This window comes from Pygocentrus nattereri, chromosome 29 (genome assembly GCF_015220715.1).
Source record: "Pygocentrus nattereri isolate fPygNat1 chromosome 29, fPygNat1.pri, whole genome shotgun sequence".
Taxonomy (NCBI): Eukaryota; Metazoa; Chordata; class Actinopteri; order Characiformes; family Serrasalmidae; genus Pygocentrus; species Pygocentrus nattereri.
In genome coordinates, this window is record NC_051239.1 from 3,058,308 (window position 1) to 3,074,873 (window position 16,566).

General features: G+C 43.8%; 1 protein-coding gene across 1 annotated transcript; it reads right to left on the reverse strand.

Annotated features, from left to right (window-relative positions):
* Positions 1 to 1,719: 1,719 nt before the first annotated feature.
* rgs7bpa (regulator of G protein signaling 7 binding protein a) lies at positions 1,720 to 16,566 on the reverse strand. The gene is made up of 6 exons (XM_017681640.2): positions 16,030 to 16,566; positions 12,735 to 12,901; positions 9,250 to 9,380; positions 6,991 to 7,132; positions 3,577 to 3,647; positions 1,720 to 2,454 (listed from the first exon to the last, which is right to left on the reverse strand). Exons 1-6 carry the CDS (start codon positions 16,129 to 16,131, stop codon positions 2,363 to 2,365), a joined length of 705 nt encoding a protein of 234 aa, XP_017537129.1. The 5' UTR covers positions 16,132 to 16,566; the 3' UTR covers positions 1,720 to 2,362.

Here is a 16,566-nt window from a genome sequence, read left to right on the forward strand (position 1 = left end):
TATAGGGCCCCTGAGAACACAGAGCCCTAGGAACATACAACTGTTTCCAAAATGACAAAGGAGCAAAAATAGAACCCTGGAAACATGATGTTGGGAATATAGGAGCCCTGGAATATAGGTCTCCTGAGAATATAGGGCTCCTGGAATATAGGGCTCTTGGGAATATAGACCTCCTGGGAATATAGACCTCCTGAGAATATAGGGCTCCTGGAATATAGGGCTCTTGGGAATATAGACCTCCTGAGAATATAGGACCCCTGGAATATAGACCTCCTGAGAATATAGGGCTCTTGGGAATATAGGGCTCCTGGGAATATAGACCTCCTGAGAATATAGGGCTCCTGGAATATAGGGCTCTTGGGAATATAGACCTCCTGAGAATATAGGGCTCCTGGAATATAGGGCTCTTGGGAATATAGACCTCCTGAGAATATAGGACCCCTGGAATATAGGTCTCCTGAGAATATAGGGCTCTTGGGAATATAGGGCTCCTGGGAATATAGACCTCCTGAGAATATAACGCTCCTGAGAATATAGGTCTCCTGAGAATATAGGGCTCTTGGGAATATAGGGCTCCTAGAATATAGGGCTCTTGGGAATATAGACCTCCTGAGAATATAGGGCTCTTGGGAATATAGACCTCCTGAGAATATAGACCTCCTGAGAATATAGACCTCCTGAGAATATAGGGCTCTTGGGAATATAGACCTCCTGAGAATATAGGGCTCCTGGAATATAGGGCTCTTGGGAATATAGACCTCCTGAGAATATAGGACCCCTGGAATATAGGTCTCCTGAGAATATAGGGCTCTTGGGAATATAGGGCTCCTGGGAATATAGACCTCCTGAGAATATAACGCTCCTGAGAATATAGGTCTCCTGAGAATATAGGGCTCTTGGGAATATAGGGCTCCTAGAATATAGGGCTCTTGGGAATATAGACCTCCTGAGAATATAGGGCTCTTGGGAATATAGACCTCCTGAGAATATAGACCTCCTGAGAATATAGACCTCCTGAGAATATAGGGCTCTTGGGAATATAGACCTCCTGAGAATATAGACCTCCTGAGAATATAGACCTCCTGAGAATATAGGGCTCTTGGAAGAACTTTAAAATAAGAAGGGAACACATACAGTGTCGTGGAAATATTGACCCTTGGACTATCGGGATGACCCCCTGATTCTGAGCAAGAGCAGCAAATAGCAGCAACATCAGAAAACGCTCCAAACGCAGCCACTACACTTTCCTCCGGCCCTTCGAGTACAAATGCATTTGAGTGAAGCGGCGAGTCTGAAGCTGCACTGAGCTACGACGGCGACTGACGTGTGTTTAATTAGCTGTGCCGTCTGCTCTCGAGCTCAAGTCCAGAGAAAACAGGGAAACGTGGGACTGTTTGCCTCTGTGGCGTTTGTAAATGCCACAGTGACCCCTGGTGGTCGGCGCTTTCAGAGCAGCCAGGGCTGAATGATCTTTAACTCCACGTTTATGTCTTTACTGCTATTATTGCTGATATTCATGCACTTATTACTCAGCTCAGCGATTAAGGCCCAGAACAAGAATATGACCTGCAAGTGTGAGGAATAATTTGACTCTTTTCCACCTGACCTTTCTTTGCGTATTCAGTGCCGACACATTTGAGGAACCCTGCACACCAGGCGTCAACATAAATATGACTGTGTACAAACGTAAACATCACATGTAAACAAGGGGAACGTAACTCGAGCTTCAGTATATAGATTTATTTATTATGTACAAAGGCTTTTTCAGGTGCTGTTTATCCCTAAAGATGGACACAAACAGAAGTTTACAGGTTTTCGGTTTGTGGAAGACTAAATAACAGAATTAAAGTGGAGGAGAAGCAGGGAGAAAGACGAAGTTCAGGGCCAAGACGAGACCAGACACGTCCAGCGTTTGTTTCTGTTGTGTGGCTATATTTGCAGCTGAGACGTGTGAATGTGGCTCGTGTTCTGCAGTAAGCATGCAAAATAAACGGGAACGCAGTTTATTAGGCTGGAATCATTTGCACCAGCAGGGGGCACTGTGGAGGAGGATAAACACAGCAGAGAGCATGATGGTGATGAACATAAACTACATTCACATATTTCAAAAGAACATCATGTTTATATCGTATATATCTGTATATATATGTGTGTGTGTGTGTGTGTGTGTGTGTGTGTGTGTTGATTATCAGTGACGGTACAGTTGGTCTGCATCAGTAAGTAATCAGAGCGCCTTCACCAACAGAGGACGCTAGCTTGGGAAACTGGGCACTGGCAGTAACACTGTCGATTGATGAATGACGCACACTGTGAGGAATCGTGGGAAATGGAGTCTTTGTGGTTAGATCCTGGATGAAAGCTCTTAGCTGGACACCAGACAGCACAGGCCGAAGAAGCGCCTCTTCCTCTGCCGGACCAGGGGGTACGGGGTCAGGTTCAGCAAGCTGCTGTCATCTGGGAACACACAGAACACCACGTTCACCCCGACAGCTGGGCAGCGCCGCCATACTGATCATTATCCTGATGAATTACGCCACGATATTGCTTTCTGAGCGTATCGTCTGGACAGCACTTAAAAACACTGACCAGCTGCTTTATTTTATTAGAAAAAAGAGCTTAATTAGCCCTGTTTAATTAGATTTAGTGCAGAGTGAATAGTAATTAGACAAATAGTAATTAGACAAATAGTAATTAGACAAATAGTAATTAATTAGTAATTAGATAAATAGTAATTAGGCAAATAGTAATTAGATATAGTAATTAGATAAATAGTAATTAAATAGTAATTAGTTAAATAGTAATTAGACAAATAGTAATTAGACAAATAGTAATGAAATAGGAATTAGATAAATAGTAATTAGACAAATAGTAATTAGACAAATAGTAATGAAATAGTAATTAGACAAATCGCAATTAGATAAATAGTAATTAGACAAATAGTAATTAGATAAATAGTAATTAGATAAATACTAATCAGCTGAAGAGTAAAAAGTTCATAGTTTTTGAAAGCATAACAGAAAACACTGTGATGTCACGTATCTAAGGACTTCCTGAAGTATCGCGATATTTCATTTTGCAGCATCGACCGCCTCTAATTTACACAGGATACTATAATCTAAAGATTATACGTGAGGAGCGTAACGTTCACGCTGATGAATATTCACGCTAATTATCTGCTACAGAGGGCGTCCAGACGTCTGACAGCGCTGGAGATAATCAGAATTCAATAGAAAGAATTTCATTACCAATTCTACACACTTAAAAATAACGATTCTTCAGCGGTTCTCTAGTGAAGAAAATGGTTCTATGTAAAGCCTTTTTGAAAAAAGTTCTTTTATTGTTACAAGCCTGACACCATAACAATAGGGGAACCCTGTAGAACTGTTTACGCACATCCTCCATCAATCTGAAGAACAATTTGACTATGCAAAGAACCTCTTAAGCAGTGTCCATGGTACCTTATGACTTTTTCTTCATTAAAGAACCCTTGAAGAACCATTTTTTAAAGTGTGCAGAATAACAGTGACGACAACAACAACAACAACAACAACAACAACGCAGGTGTGACGAGGGCACCTTGATTCTTCAGCGGTAAAGGCATCGTCTCCCTGAGTTTACTGAGAAGGTTCTTCATCTCCGTCATGTCCCTGCAGGAGAACATCTCAGAGTTTATTTACCATCTGCTGCTTTAAATGAAAGTCACGCTGCAGTTCTATAAGAAGCATTTCTGAGTGACGCGACGAGGAAAGTGCAGATGTTATTATGATTTTATTATGATGTGGATCTGACGAGACGTTCCTGTTGTGTGTTCACAGCAGACGCTGAATAATCGGTTATAGCTGCTGAATTATTATTATTAATAAGCCATGAACAGAGAATCCTCCATAATGGACACTGCGTCTTCATATCAGCAGCGACTCAATGATTTTAACAGTAACTGTGATCATTTTACAGCAAGAAAAACAGGCGAAGTCTTTCAAATTCGTTCATCTTTAGCATTTTTCCTTTTACCGAGTAAACGACTGCCCACCTGTCCGGCTGGACACTGAAGGACGACCGACTGCTGAGCCCTCCTGCTACCTACTTCAGACCAGCTGCCCACGCCCCAGCTGCCACCACCTGGCTTGAAATAGCTGCCCACCCTACGTGATGTTCTCATGGACTCCTAGTTATTCCTAATACCAATATTACTGCTATTAATATTAGTAGTATAATAACTCTGTAGGTAGTCTGACCAGAGGAGGACGGGTCCCCCCTGGTGAGCCTGGTTCCTCCCAAGGTTTCTTCCTCAGCTCTGAGGGAGGTTCTCCTTGCCACTGTTGCTCCTGGCTTGTTAAAACATTGTCTTTACTGGAATCCTGTGAAGCTGCTTTGTCTTTACTGGAGTTCTGTGAAGCTGCTTTGTCTTTACTGGAATTCTGTGAAGCTGCTTTGTCTTTTCTGGAATTCTGTGAAGCTGCTTTATCTTTACTGGAATTCTGTGAAGCTGCTTTGTCTTTTCTGGAATTCTATGAAGCTGCTTTGTCTTTTCTGGAATTCTATGAAGCTGCTTTGGCTTTACTGGAATTCTGTGAAGCTGCTTTGGCTTTATTGGAATTCTGTGAAGCTGCTTTGTCTTTTCTGGAATTCTGTGAAGCTGCTTTGTCTTTTCTGCAATTCTGTGAAGCCGCTTTGTCTTTACTGGAATTCTGTGAAGCCGCTTTGTCTTTTCTGGAATTCTATGAAGCCGCTTTGTCTTTACTGGAATTCTGTGAAGCTGCTTTGTCTTTACTGGAATTCTGTGAAGCTGCTTTGTCTTTTCTGGAATTATGTGAAGCTGCTTTGTCTTTTCTGGAATTATGTGAAGCTGCTTTTTCTTTATTGGAATTCTGTGAAGCTGCTTTGTCTTTATTGGTATTTTGTGAAGCTGCTTTGTCTTTTATTGGAATTCTTTGAAGCTGCTTTTTCTTTATTGGAATTCTGTGAAGCTGCTTTTTCTTTATTGGAATTCTGTGAAGCTGCTTTGTCTTTTCTGCAATTCTGTGAAGCTGCTTTATCTTTACTGGAATTCTGTGAAGCTGCTTTGTCTTTTCTGGAATTCTATGAAGCTGCTTTGTCTTTTCTGGAATTCTATGAAGCTGCTTTGGCTTTACTGGAATTCTGTGAAGCTGCTTTGGCTTTATTGGAATTCTGTGAAGCTGCTTTGTCTTTTCTGGAATTCTGTGAAGCCGCTTTGTCTTTTCTGCAATTCTGTGAAGCCGCTTTGTCTTTACTGGAATTCTGTGAAGCCGCTTTGTCTTTTCTGGAATTCTATGAAGCCGCTTTGTCTTTTTCTCGAATTCTATGAAGCTGCTTTGTCTTTACTGGAATTCTGTGAAGCTGCTTTGTCTTTACTGGAATTCTGTGAAGCTGCTTTGTCTTTTCTGGAATTATGTGAAGCTGCTTTGTCTTTTCTGGAATTATGTGAAGCTGCTTTTTCTTTATTGGAATTCTGTGAAGCTGCTTTGTCTTTATTGGAATTCTGTGAAGCTGCTTTGTCTTTATTGGAATTCTGTGAAGCTGCTTTGTCTTTTCTGGAATTCTGTGAAGCTGCTTTTTCTTTATTGGAATTCTGTGAAGCTGCTTTTTCTTTATTGGAATTCTGTGAAGCTGCTTTGTTTTTTCTGGAATTCTGTGAAGCTGCTTTGTCTTTATTGGTATTTTGTGAAGCTGCTTTGTCTTTTATTGGAATTCTTTGAAGCTGCTTTTTCTTTATTGGAATTCTGTGAAGCTGCTTTGTCTTTATTGGAATTCTGTGAAGCTGCTTTGTCTTTATTGGAATTCTGTGAAGCTGCTTTGTCTTTTCTGGAATTCTGTGAAACTGCTTTGTCTTTTCTGGAATTCTGTGAAGCTGCTTTTTCTTTATTGGAATTCTGTGAAGCTGCTTTTTCTTTATTGGAATTCTGTGAAGCTGCTTTGTTTTTTCTGGAATTCTGTGAAGCTGCTTTGTCTTTATTGGAATTCTGTGAAGCTGCTTTGTCTTTTCTGGAATTCTGTGAAGCTGCTTTGTCTTTTCTGGAATTCTGTGAATCTGCTTTGTCTTTATTGGAATTCTGTGAAGCTGCTTTGTTTTTTCTGGAATTCTGTGAAGCTGCTTTGTCTATTCTGGAATTCTGTGAAGCTGCTTTGTCTTTTCTGGAATTCTGTGAAGCTGCTTTGTCTTTATTGGAATTCTGTGAAGCTGCTTTGTCTTTATTGGAATTCTGTGAAGCTGCTTTGTCTATTCTGGAATTCTGTGAAGCTGCTTTGTCTTTTCTGGAATTCTGTGAAGCTGCTTTGTCTTTATTGGAATTCTGTGAAGCTGCTTTGTCTTTATTGGAATTCTGTGAAGCTGCTTTGTGACATCAGTTGTAAAGAGCACTACAAATAAATTTGATTGGATTGGATTTGATTGGACATTAGCTCACCTGAAGGGGCAGCTTCCATCACCAACACTTCCACAGCGCACGTTTGGTTGGGCTTACGTCGGTACTCTGTCCGGTCTGTTTGGTAAAGCTAGTTTATTTATTTTGACTGATGAAACGTTCGTCCTCCGTCTGCTTCCACGTTTCCTTTCATGCTAATGAACTTTTAGTCCTTTAGCACAAGTGCTACGGATGCCACCATGGGTTTTTTTGGACATAGCAACAGTAACTAAGGGGCGGGATTTGTCAGAATTTTGTAATCACAGTCAATTTTTATCAATAAGAGGTTTTGTGTCGGAACGCAAGGAAACGACATCACACTGCGTCACGTCGTCGTACCATGATCAGCTCGTGGGCTTATAGCTGAGATTAATTATGGCTAAGTCATCAGATGGTGATGTGGTAACGCAGCGCATTTAAATAGCGATTAAAATACGGTTATGATGTTAATTACTCTGATGATCTGAAAAGACTGTTTTATTAAAACTCGCAGAATCAAAGCACCACGTCGTATGAAATTCAGAATTTTACGGCTGATGATGTGGTCAGTGCTGCGGATCTGAATGACCTCTCGATGTTCTCGATGTCGGTGGCCACGTGGCAGTGGGCCTGCTGGTCCAGCGGAGATGAAGAGGTGTCCTCCAGGATGGGGATATCGGAGCTCTCCTCTTTCCGACTCTCCGGCTTCAACAGAGCGGAAGAATCTTTCCCTGTAACACATTCAGCCCCGAACATGAGTAACCAACACCGAGAACACACTGCACTGAAACCAACACCGGGCGCTGGACCCGCAGAACTAAATACAGAACCAGAACACAAACGCTGCTCAGTGAGGGCAGCTCGCCTACAGATGCCCACGCGGTTAAACACTGAAGGAGGAGCTGGACGTGGACCCGTTATTTGGCTCCTCCACGTCAGAACTGCACACAAGATATTTATATATATATATATATATATATATATAGATATATATACACACACACACACATGTGTGTGTGTGTGTGTGTGTATCACTGCTGTTGGGACAAATCTCCATTTTTGACATTTTTCAGTTTTGAGATCATGTGAAACGACCTGTCACCCTTTATATTGTGTGTGAATTTCATGATGAACGGAGCAAAAGAAACAGCCCAAAATTACATGGAAAAAATTCTGGTTCCATTGACTTCCATTAAAATGACAGGAGGTTTTTTCCTTCTCCTGTAAAGTTCCTATTCTGGAGAGACGAGGTTTCGTTCCAACAGCAGCGACACCAATGAAACATTACTGAATAAATTATAACAGACACTGAATGAGTCACAGTAGATATTGATTAGGGTAGTAACTGAATGAGTCACAGCAGATATTGATTAGGGTAGTAACTGAATGAGTCACAGCAGATATTGATTAGGGTAGTAACTGAATGAGTCACAGCAGATGTTGATTAGGGTAGTAACTGAATGAGTCACAGTACATATTGATTAGGGTAGTAACTGAATGAGTCACAGCAGATATTGATTAGGGTAGTAACTGAATGAGTCACAGTACATATTGATTAGGGTAGTAACTGAATGAGTCACAGTAGATATTGATTAGGGTAGTAACTGAATGAGTCACAGCATATATGGATTAGGGTAGTAACTGAATGAGTCACAGTAGATATTGATTAGGGTAGTAACTGAATGAGTCACAGCAGATATTGATTAGGGTAGTAACTGAATGAGTCACAGTAGATATTGATTAGGGTAGTAACTGAATGAGTCACAGTAGATATTGATTAGGGTAGTAACTGAATGAGTCACAGCAGATATTGATTAGGGTAGTAACTGAATGAGTCACAGCAGATATTGATTAGGGTTGTAACTGAATGAGTCACAGTATATATTGATTAGGGTAGTAACTGAATGAGTCACGGTACATATTGATTAGGGTAGTAGCAGATATTGATTAGGGTAGTAACTGAATGAGTCACAGTAGATATTGATTACATATTGATTAGGGTAGTAGCATATTGATTAGGGTAGTAGCAGATATTGATTAGGGTAGTAACTGAATGAGTCACAGTAGATGTTGATTAGGGTAGTAACTGAATGAGTCACAGCAGATATTGATTAGGGTTGTAACTGAATGAGTCACAGTAGATATTGATTAGGGTAGTAACTGAATGAGTCACAGTAGATATTGATTAGGGTAGTAACTGAATGAGTCACGGTACATATTGATTAGGGTAGTAGCAGATATTGATTAGGGTAGTAACTGAATGAGTCACAGTAGATATTGATTACATATTGATTAGGGTAGTAGCATATTGATTAGGGTAGTAGCAGATATTGATTAGGGTAGTAACTGAATGAGTCACAGTAGATATTGATTAGGGTAGTAACTGAATGAGTCACGGTACATATTGATTAGGGTAGTAACTGAATGAGTCACAGTAGATATTGATTAGGGTAGTAACTGAATGAGTCGCAGCAGATATTGATTAGGGTAGTAACTGAATGAGTCACAGTAGATATTGATTAGGGCAGTAACTGAATGAGTCACAGTAGATATTGATTAGGGTAGTAACTGAATGAGTCACAGTAGATATTGATTAAGGTAGTAACTGAATGAGTCACGGTACACATTGATTAGGGTAGTAACTGAATGAGTCACAGTAGATATTGATTAGGGTAGTAAGTCATAGTGAAAATGAAACTGTCCTTACTAAATACTGAATCACTCATAATAGACATCATATCAGTGACATACCTTCATATGTGTGGTAGTTACTGAATAATTCATAGCAGTTACCATGTGTAGTGTAACCATTGAAATGGGTGTTCTGTAACTATGGAATGAACTGTACCTCTCCTGTGAAGCTGCAGTGATCCAAGGAGACACACAGACTTCAGCATCTCCGTCAGGTACATCTCCAAACAGCACTGCAGCTGGATAAAGAGCCGACAGATTTCAGGGTGGATTTCTCCATCCTCCGGCCTGAGGAACAGAGAGAGAGAGAGAGAGAGAGAGAGAGAGAGAGAGAAAGAGAAAGAGAAAGAGAGAGAGAGAGAGAGAGAGAGAGAGAAAGAGAAAGAGAAAGAGAAAGAGAGAGAGAGAGAGAGAGAGACAGAGAGAGAGAGAGACAGAGATCTAAACTCTGAGATTAAAGCCCCTCCACAAATTGTGCAATATCAGCATACTGTGAGTTTACACTGAGTGGAAGTAGGTAAGACTGTTTCTAATAAAGTGGCCAGCGAGTGGAAGTAGGTGGGGCTGTTTCTAATAAAGTGGCCAGCGAGTGGAAGTAGGTGGGGCTGTTTCTAATAAAGTGGCCAGCGAGTGGAAGTAGGTGGGGCTGTTTCTAATAAAGTGGCCAGCGAGTGGAAGTAAGTGGGGCTGTTTCTAATAAAGTGGCCAGCGAGTGGAAGTAGGTGAGACTGTTTCTAATAAAGTGGCCAGCTAGTGTTAGTAGGTGGGGCTGTTTCTAATAGACATAGATATTTGATGTTTTTAGATAAACGTCTGTGTTTCTGCTGCAAGCTGTCATATAAAAAGTCCTGTGTGATTGGTGGATTGGTGGGACAGACCCCCCCCCCCCCCCCCCCCCCCCGCCCCGCACCGCCCTACGAAACAGGAGGGTAAGCCGCTTAAATGATGACTGAGTGATGGATCATCAGTGTAAACGATTGTCCTAATTAGTCAAATTAGTACAGAAAACATTAATATCGTAATAGCACTGCTAGATCAATTGGGGGATTAGGGGTAAATAAAATTCTCGGATTACAGACAATTATAATTAACCACCCCAAATCATGCAGTTAACCCACACGGCAGAGACTTGACTGCAACAGTGAGAGCAGCGCTAATTAAAATGTTGCTTGTAGCCTGTGGCTCTCTGTAATTACTGCTGTGAGGGTCTCTGAAGGAAAGTCGTGGTGTTAACGATGTTCTGCAAATCACTGATTTGCTGATCCAAATTAAAGCGACAGTTCAGAGAAAAGTCTAATTTACTGAGTTTAGCCCCTCATCCTGAATGCAGCTGATCACCTAAGACTGCAGCTAAAAAGCTAAGGTGGTTAATAAGCAATGTAAGCCCATACCCACCAACCAGTCCAGCGCTAACTGCAGGCCTGCATCAGCACACACTCAAACAGTCTGATCTCAAACCACAGCCATGTCTTAAAGGCACAGTCCAAACTAAACTGAACTGTAAAGCTGTAAGGGTTCAGCCCGCACCGCCTGCTGCCAGCAGAGGGCGTCAGCAGCAAGGTGCCGTAGACTAACTCGACGTACCTGGAAGCTTCCTTATATAAAGTCCTGGCAGACGCCAATGTTTGTCACACTTTGTAGAGGAGTGACCGGTACGGCTCTTAGTCTTCAGAAAGAAAAGTAACTGCCCCAAAACCAAAAGAGGGCTGAGAGAAGAAACTGCCCCCAAAAAATAAAAAGAAGAAGAGGGCTGGAAAAAACAAAAGACAGTAACTGCCCCAAATTACTCCCAAAAAACAAAAACCCAAGCCACACCAAAGGCGTTCGCTAACGCAAACCGGTAAAGGAAAGTCTGCCTTACCGTCGTAATTACGGTGGCTGTGTCTGTTTTCCTTTTCGTTTGTTTCACCTTTCAACCTCAGCCTTTGTCTGAGCAGCCGCGCTTGGCGTCACCTTAGTTTGACGTTCTTCCACCCCACCCCACCCCCGACCATTTCTGCCTTCCTTGAGGTGCTTCGACCATCGCTGCTTGCACACTCCAGCGGCGTAGCGGTAGCGCCGCGGACCATCAACCTTAGGCCACAAGCTGGGACACGTTTCACCACAGTAGCAGAGTTTGACCAGGCTATAAGCTGGGACACATTTTACCATAGTAGCAGAGTTTGACCAGGCCACAAGCCGGGACACGTTTCACCATAATAGCAGAGTTTGACTAGGACACAAGCCGGGACACGATTCACCACAGTAGCAGAGTTTGACTAGGCCACAAGCTGGGACACGTTTCACCACAGCAGCAGAGTTTGACCAGGCCATAAGCTGGGACACGTTTTACCATAGTAGCAGAGTTTGACCATGGAGTTTGACTAGGCAGCAAGCTGGGACACGTTTCACCACAGCAGCAGAGTTTGACTAGGCCACAAGCCGGGACACATTTCACCATAGTAGCGGAGTTTGACCAGGCCACAAGCCGGGACACGTTTCACCATAGTAACAAGGTTTGACTAGGCCACAAGCTGGCACACGTTTCACCACATTAGTGGAGTTTGACTAGGCAGCAAGCCGGGACACGATTCACCACAGTAGCAGAGTTTGACTAGGCCACAAGCTGGGACACGATTCACCACAGTAGCAGAGTTTGACTAGGCCACAAGCTGGCACACGTTTCACCACAGTAGCAGAGTTTGACTAGGCCACAAGCTGGGACACGTTTCACCATAGTAGCAGAGTTTGACTAGGCCACAAGCTAGGACAGGTTTCACCACAGTAGCAGAGTTTGACTAGGCCACAAGCTGGGACACATTTCACCATAGTAGCAGAGTTTGACTAGGCCACAAGCCGGGACACGTTTCGCCATAGTAGCAGAGTTTGACTAGGCCACAAGCCGGGACACATTTCGCCACATTAGTGGAGTTTGACTAGGCAGCAAGCTGGGACATGTTTCACCACAGTAGCAGAGTTTGACTAGGCCACAAGCCGGGACACATTTCGCCACATTAGTGGAGTTTGACTAGGCAGCAAGCTGGGACATGTTTCACCACAGTAGCAGAGTTTGACTAGGCCACAAGCCGGGACACATTTCACCATAGTAGCAGAGTTTGACCAGGCCACAAGCCGGGACACGTTTCACCATAGTAACAAGGTTTGACTAGGCCACAAGCTGGCACACGTTTCACCACATTAGTGGAGTTTGACTAGGCAGCAAGCCGGGACACGTTTCATCATAGTAGCAGAGTTTGACTAGGCCACAAGCCGGGACACGTTTCACCACATTAGTGGAGTTTGACTAGGCAGCAAGCTGGGACATGTTTCACCACAGTAGCAGAGTTTGACTAGGCCACAAGCCGGGACACGTTTCACCATAGTAGCAGAGTTTGACTAGGCCACAAGCTGGGACACATTTCGCCATAGTAGTGGAGTTTGACTAGGCCACAAGCTGCAACATGTTTCATTGCAGCAGACGAGTTTAAAAGAACTACAAAGTGGGACATGACAGCAGAGTCTGACTGGGCCATGCACTGGGCCCCTAAGAAGAGTATTCTGCTTCTTTCATAGTAGGCGATGCACCTTGCATTTAAAAAGGTGTCGATGGCCAAGTCATCAGAATCACAAAACGCATTTACCTTCCTGTAAATATATTCTTACCCTGAAATTGCAGAAAGTTTCTGATGAGCCGTCCTTGCCATCTCACAGCCTTTAGTGCGGGTTTTGTGCATCTCGGCCCGTAGAGAAGGACAGTCCACCGAAATCTCCCCCACCGATATCACCAGTTCCCGATACAGAGCCACCAGAGTGTTGAACTCCTGAACAACCTGAGGGAAAGATGGAGGAAAGAGAATGAAACACCGTCCTCATGAATAGAAGCTCCACAGCATTTTGGAGCTTAAATAAATAGTTTACTGAAAAGACCAACTCTCACAGTTTCCCCAAAATGTAAGCAATCAGAATGTTTGGTGTCTGAAGTTTGCTTTTTAATTATAGGCTAACTGTAAAGGCTAACTGTAAAGGCTAACTTTATAAGTGTTAGCAAAGTTGGCTCACTATTTGCACCAATATTTAAGGTGGGACGGAAAATTCAGATGAAAAACTGGTAAACAGAAAGCCAACAACTGCTTCATGCCTCAAATTGTGTCAAGTTATTTGAGGCAAGTGTGCAAAAATGTATGCATGCAGTTAGCATAACGCTAATGTGTGGGTTATAAGCTTAAGATTACTTGTTAGCAACACTAGCCTCACAGCTCCAGTGCTAAAACTAAAGCAGACTTCAGACACTGAACATGTCCCGGCTGATTGACTGCATTTGTGGTAACCTGGTAAATTTGGCCGGTTAGTTTGGTTTGAGACCTGCAGCCTGCAGGCGGCTCAGTGGTCATTACACACTGCGGATTAGAGACGGTACTGATTCATTCTGAACGTTTCCTCAAAGGCTTTGACCTCGGGGCTGCATCTGAAATCATTAATGTTATCTACAAACATTAAAAGTGCCATTAAAGCTTAGATTCAGTCTTTATTCTCCTTTAACAGCACAGTGATACAGTCGCTCTGCTGAGGTTGCTTTTGTCTAAACTCAGTAGAAGCTCTTTATTATGGATTCGCTAACAGGCTGCAAGTCAAGTTAAAGTTTATTTATATTGTGTTTTTTTTATAACAGCCATTGTCAGAAAGCAGCTTTACTGAAAAAACCAGGTCCAAGACTGTTGCCAAAGACAGCAGTGACAACGAAAAACTTCCTAAGAGCAAAAGAAAGAAACCTTGAGAGGAACCAAGACTCAAAAGGGGAACCCACACTCCTCTGGAACTCGTCCTTCTCTGCACAGAAAGATCACGCAAAATAAAACTGTAAACATGTAGACCCCAACCCCAGTAAACAGCAAACCCAGCGACCCCCTCCAACCCCAAAGTCCAAACCGACTCCAAACACCCTAAATCCTCTAAACACCAAACCTGTAAAACATCAACCCACCAATCCCAAACGTGCCCAAACTCCAAACCTGCCAAACTACAAATTTGAACTTAAAACCCAAGGTACAAAAAATTTAACCTCCAAAGACCGAAACTCCCCGCAAATTCCCACAAAGCTCCAAAACCCAAATATCCAACAACCCCTGACCCCTGAACATGTAACTTCTTTAATACCCAATCCTCCAAACTCCAAACATTCCTCCACCCCTTTACATACATCCAACACCCCAACCCCAATCCTGAAGCATCATGTGCCTCTATAAATCTCAACCTCCAAACATCAAAAACTCACAAACATCCAAAAACTAAACACTAAAACCTCCTGACATCTCAAACCTCTCAACATCTGGAGGTTAGGGAACCAGCCTCGTGACCGGAAGGTCGCCAGTTCGATCCCCAGAGCTGACCGCACATGACTGAGGTGTCCTTGAGCAAGACACCTAACCCCCAACTGCTCCCTGGGCGCTGCGGATTGGGCTGCCCACCGCTCCGGGCAAGTGTGCTCACTGCCCCCTAGTGTGTGTGTGGGCTCACTAGAGTGTATGTGGTGTTTCACTTCACGGATGGGTTAAATACAGAGGTGAAATTTCCCCGTTGTGGGACTAATAAGGGTCACTTAATCTAATCTTAATCTTAATCTAAAACCTCCTAACATCCCAAACCCTGATGCATCAAAAACTCTCAAACCTCCCAAATATCAAAACTGTCCAACATCCAAAAACCTCCCAAACATCTAAAACCTCCCAACATCCAAAACCTCCCAACATCCAAAACCTCCCAACATCCAAAACCTCTCAACATCCAAAAACCTCCCAACATCTAAAACCTCCCAACATCTAAAACTTCCCAACATCCAAAACCTCTCAACATCCAAAAACCTCCCAAACCTCTCAAACATCTAAAACCTCCCAACATCCAAAACCTCCCAAACATCCAAAACCTCCCAACATCCAAAACCTCTCAATATCCAAAAACCTCCCAAACCTCCCAAACATCTAAAACCTCCCAACATCCAAAACCTCCCAAACATCTCAAACCTCCCAACATCCAAAACCTCCCAACATCCAAAACCTCCCAACATCCAAAACCTCCCAAACATCTCAAACCTCCCAACATCCAAAACCTCCCAACATCTAAAACCTCCCAACATCCAAAACCTCCCAAACATCTCAAACCTCCCAACATCCAAAACCTCCCAACATCCAAAACCTCCCAAACATCTCAAACCTCCCAACATCCAAAACCTCCCAACGTCCAAAACCTCCCAAACATCTCAAACCTCCCAACATCCAAAACCTCCCAACATCCAAAACCTCCCAAACATCCAAAACCTCCCAAACATCTCAAACCTCCCAACATCCAAAACATCCCAACATCTCAAACCTCCCAACATCTCAAACCTCCCAACATCTAAAACATCCCAACATCTAAAACATCCCAACATCTAAAACCTCCCAACATCCAAAACCTCCCAACATCCAAAACCTCCCAAACATCTCAAACCTCCCAACATCCAAACCTCCCAACATCTAAAACCTCCCAACATCCAAAACCTCCCAAACATCTAAAACCTCCCAACATCCAAAACGTCCCAACATCCAAAACCTCCCAAACATCCAAAACCTCCCAACATGCAAAACCTCCCAACATCTAAAACCTCCCAAAATCTAAAACCTCCCAAACATCTCAAACCTCCCAACAACCAAAACCTCCCAAACATCCAAAACCTCTCAAACATCCAAAACCTCCTAACATCTAAAAACCTCCCAAACCTCTCAAACATCTAAAACCTCCCAACATCCAAAACCTCCCAAACATCCAAAACCTCCCAAACACGCGACCAAAGCCCCCAAATTCCAACCAGCAAGAGCAAATCCGCCTCCCCAGCAGTAAACACCCCCCCACCACACACACACACACACACACACACACACACACACACACACACACACACACACACACCCTCAGTGATGCTCACCATCCTGCAGTCCGCTCCCTCCGCGCGCTCGGGCTCGCGCTCCCCGGGCTTGCCCGGCTGGAGGACGGGGCGGGTTCTGCGCCCGGTCGGTGCGGCGCTCATGCGGACACATCCAGCGAGGAGACCGAGCCGAGGCGCGCGCCACCACCCCCACCTCCACACGCTCGATCGCACGCGCACACGCTCTCACTCACGCGCGGGATTTGGTTTTTTTCTCGCTCTCCAGTTGATCAGTCTGTCACGCGCACCGCGGCTCCTCGTCGCGCGCACGAACTCGTCTCTGCATTGCCACCGACTGCACGCGATGCGAGTCACCTTCGTCTCGAGGACGAGATCAGAGCGCGTGCATGTCCGATATGGACAGCAAACGACACCGATCGATACCGATCAATGATGATCGATTATAAGCCCCGCGCGCGCTCTCCTCGCCGCTGCAGAGGTTTCATCGCTTTAGCAGATAAGCCGACAGATTAACGGACAGCGCGCGCAAGAGAGAGAGAGATGCTGCTGGTCTGACCTCGCCGCGTGCACCCGTAT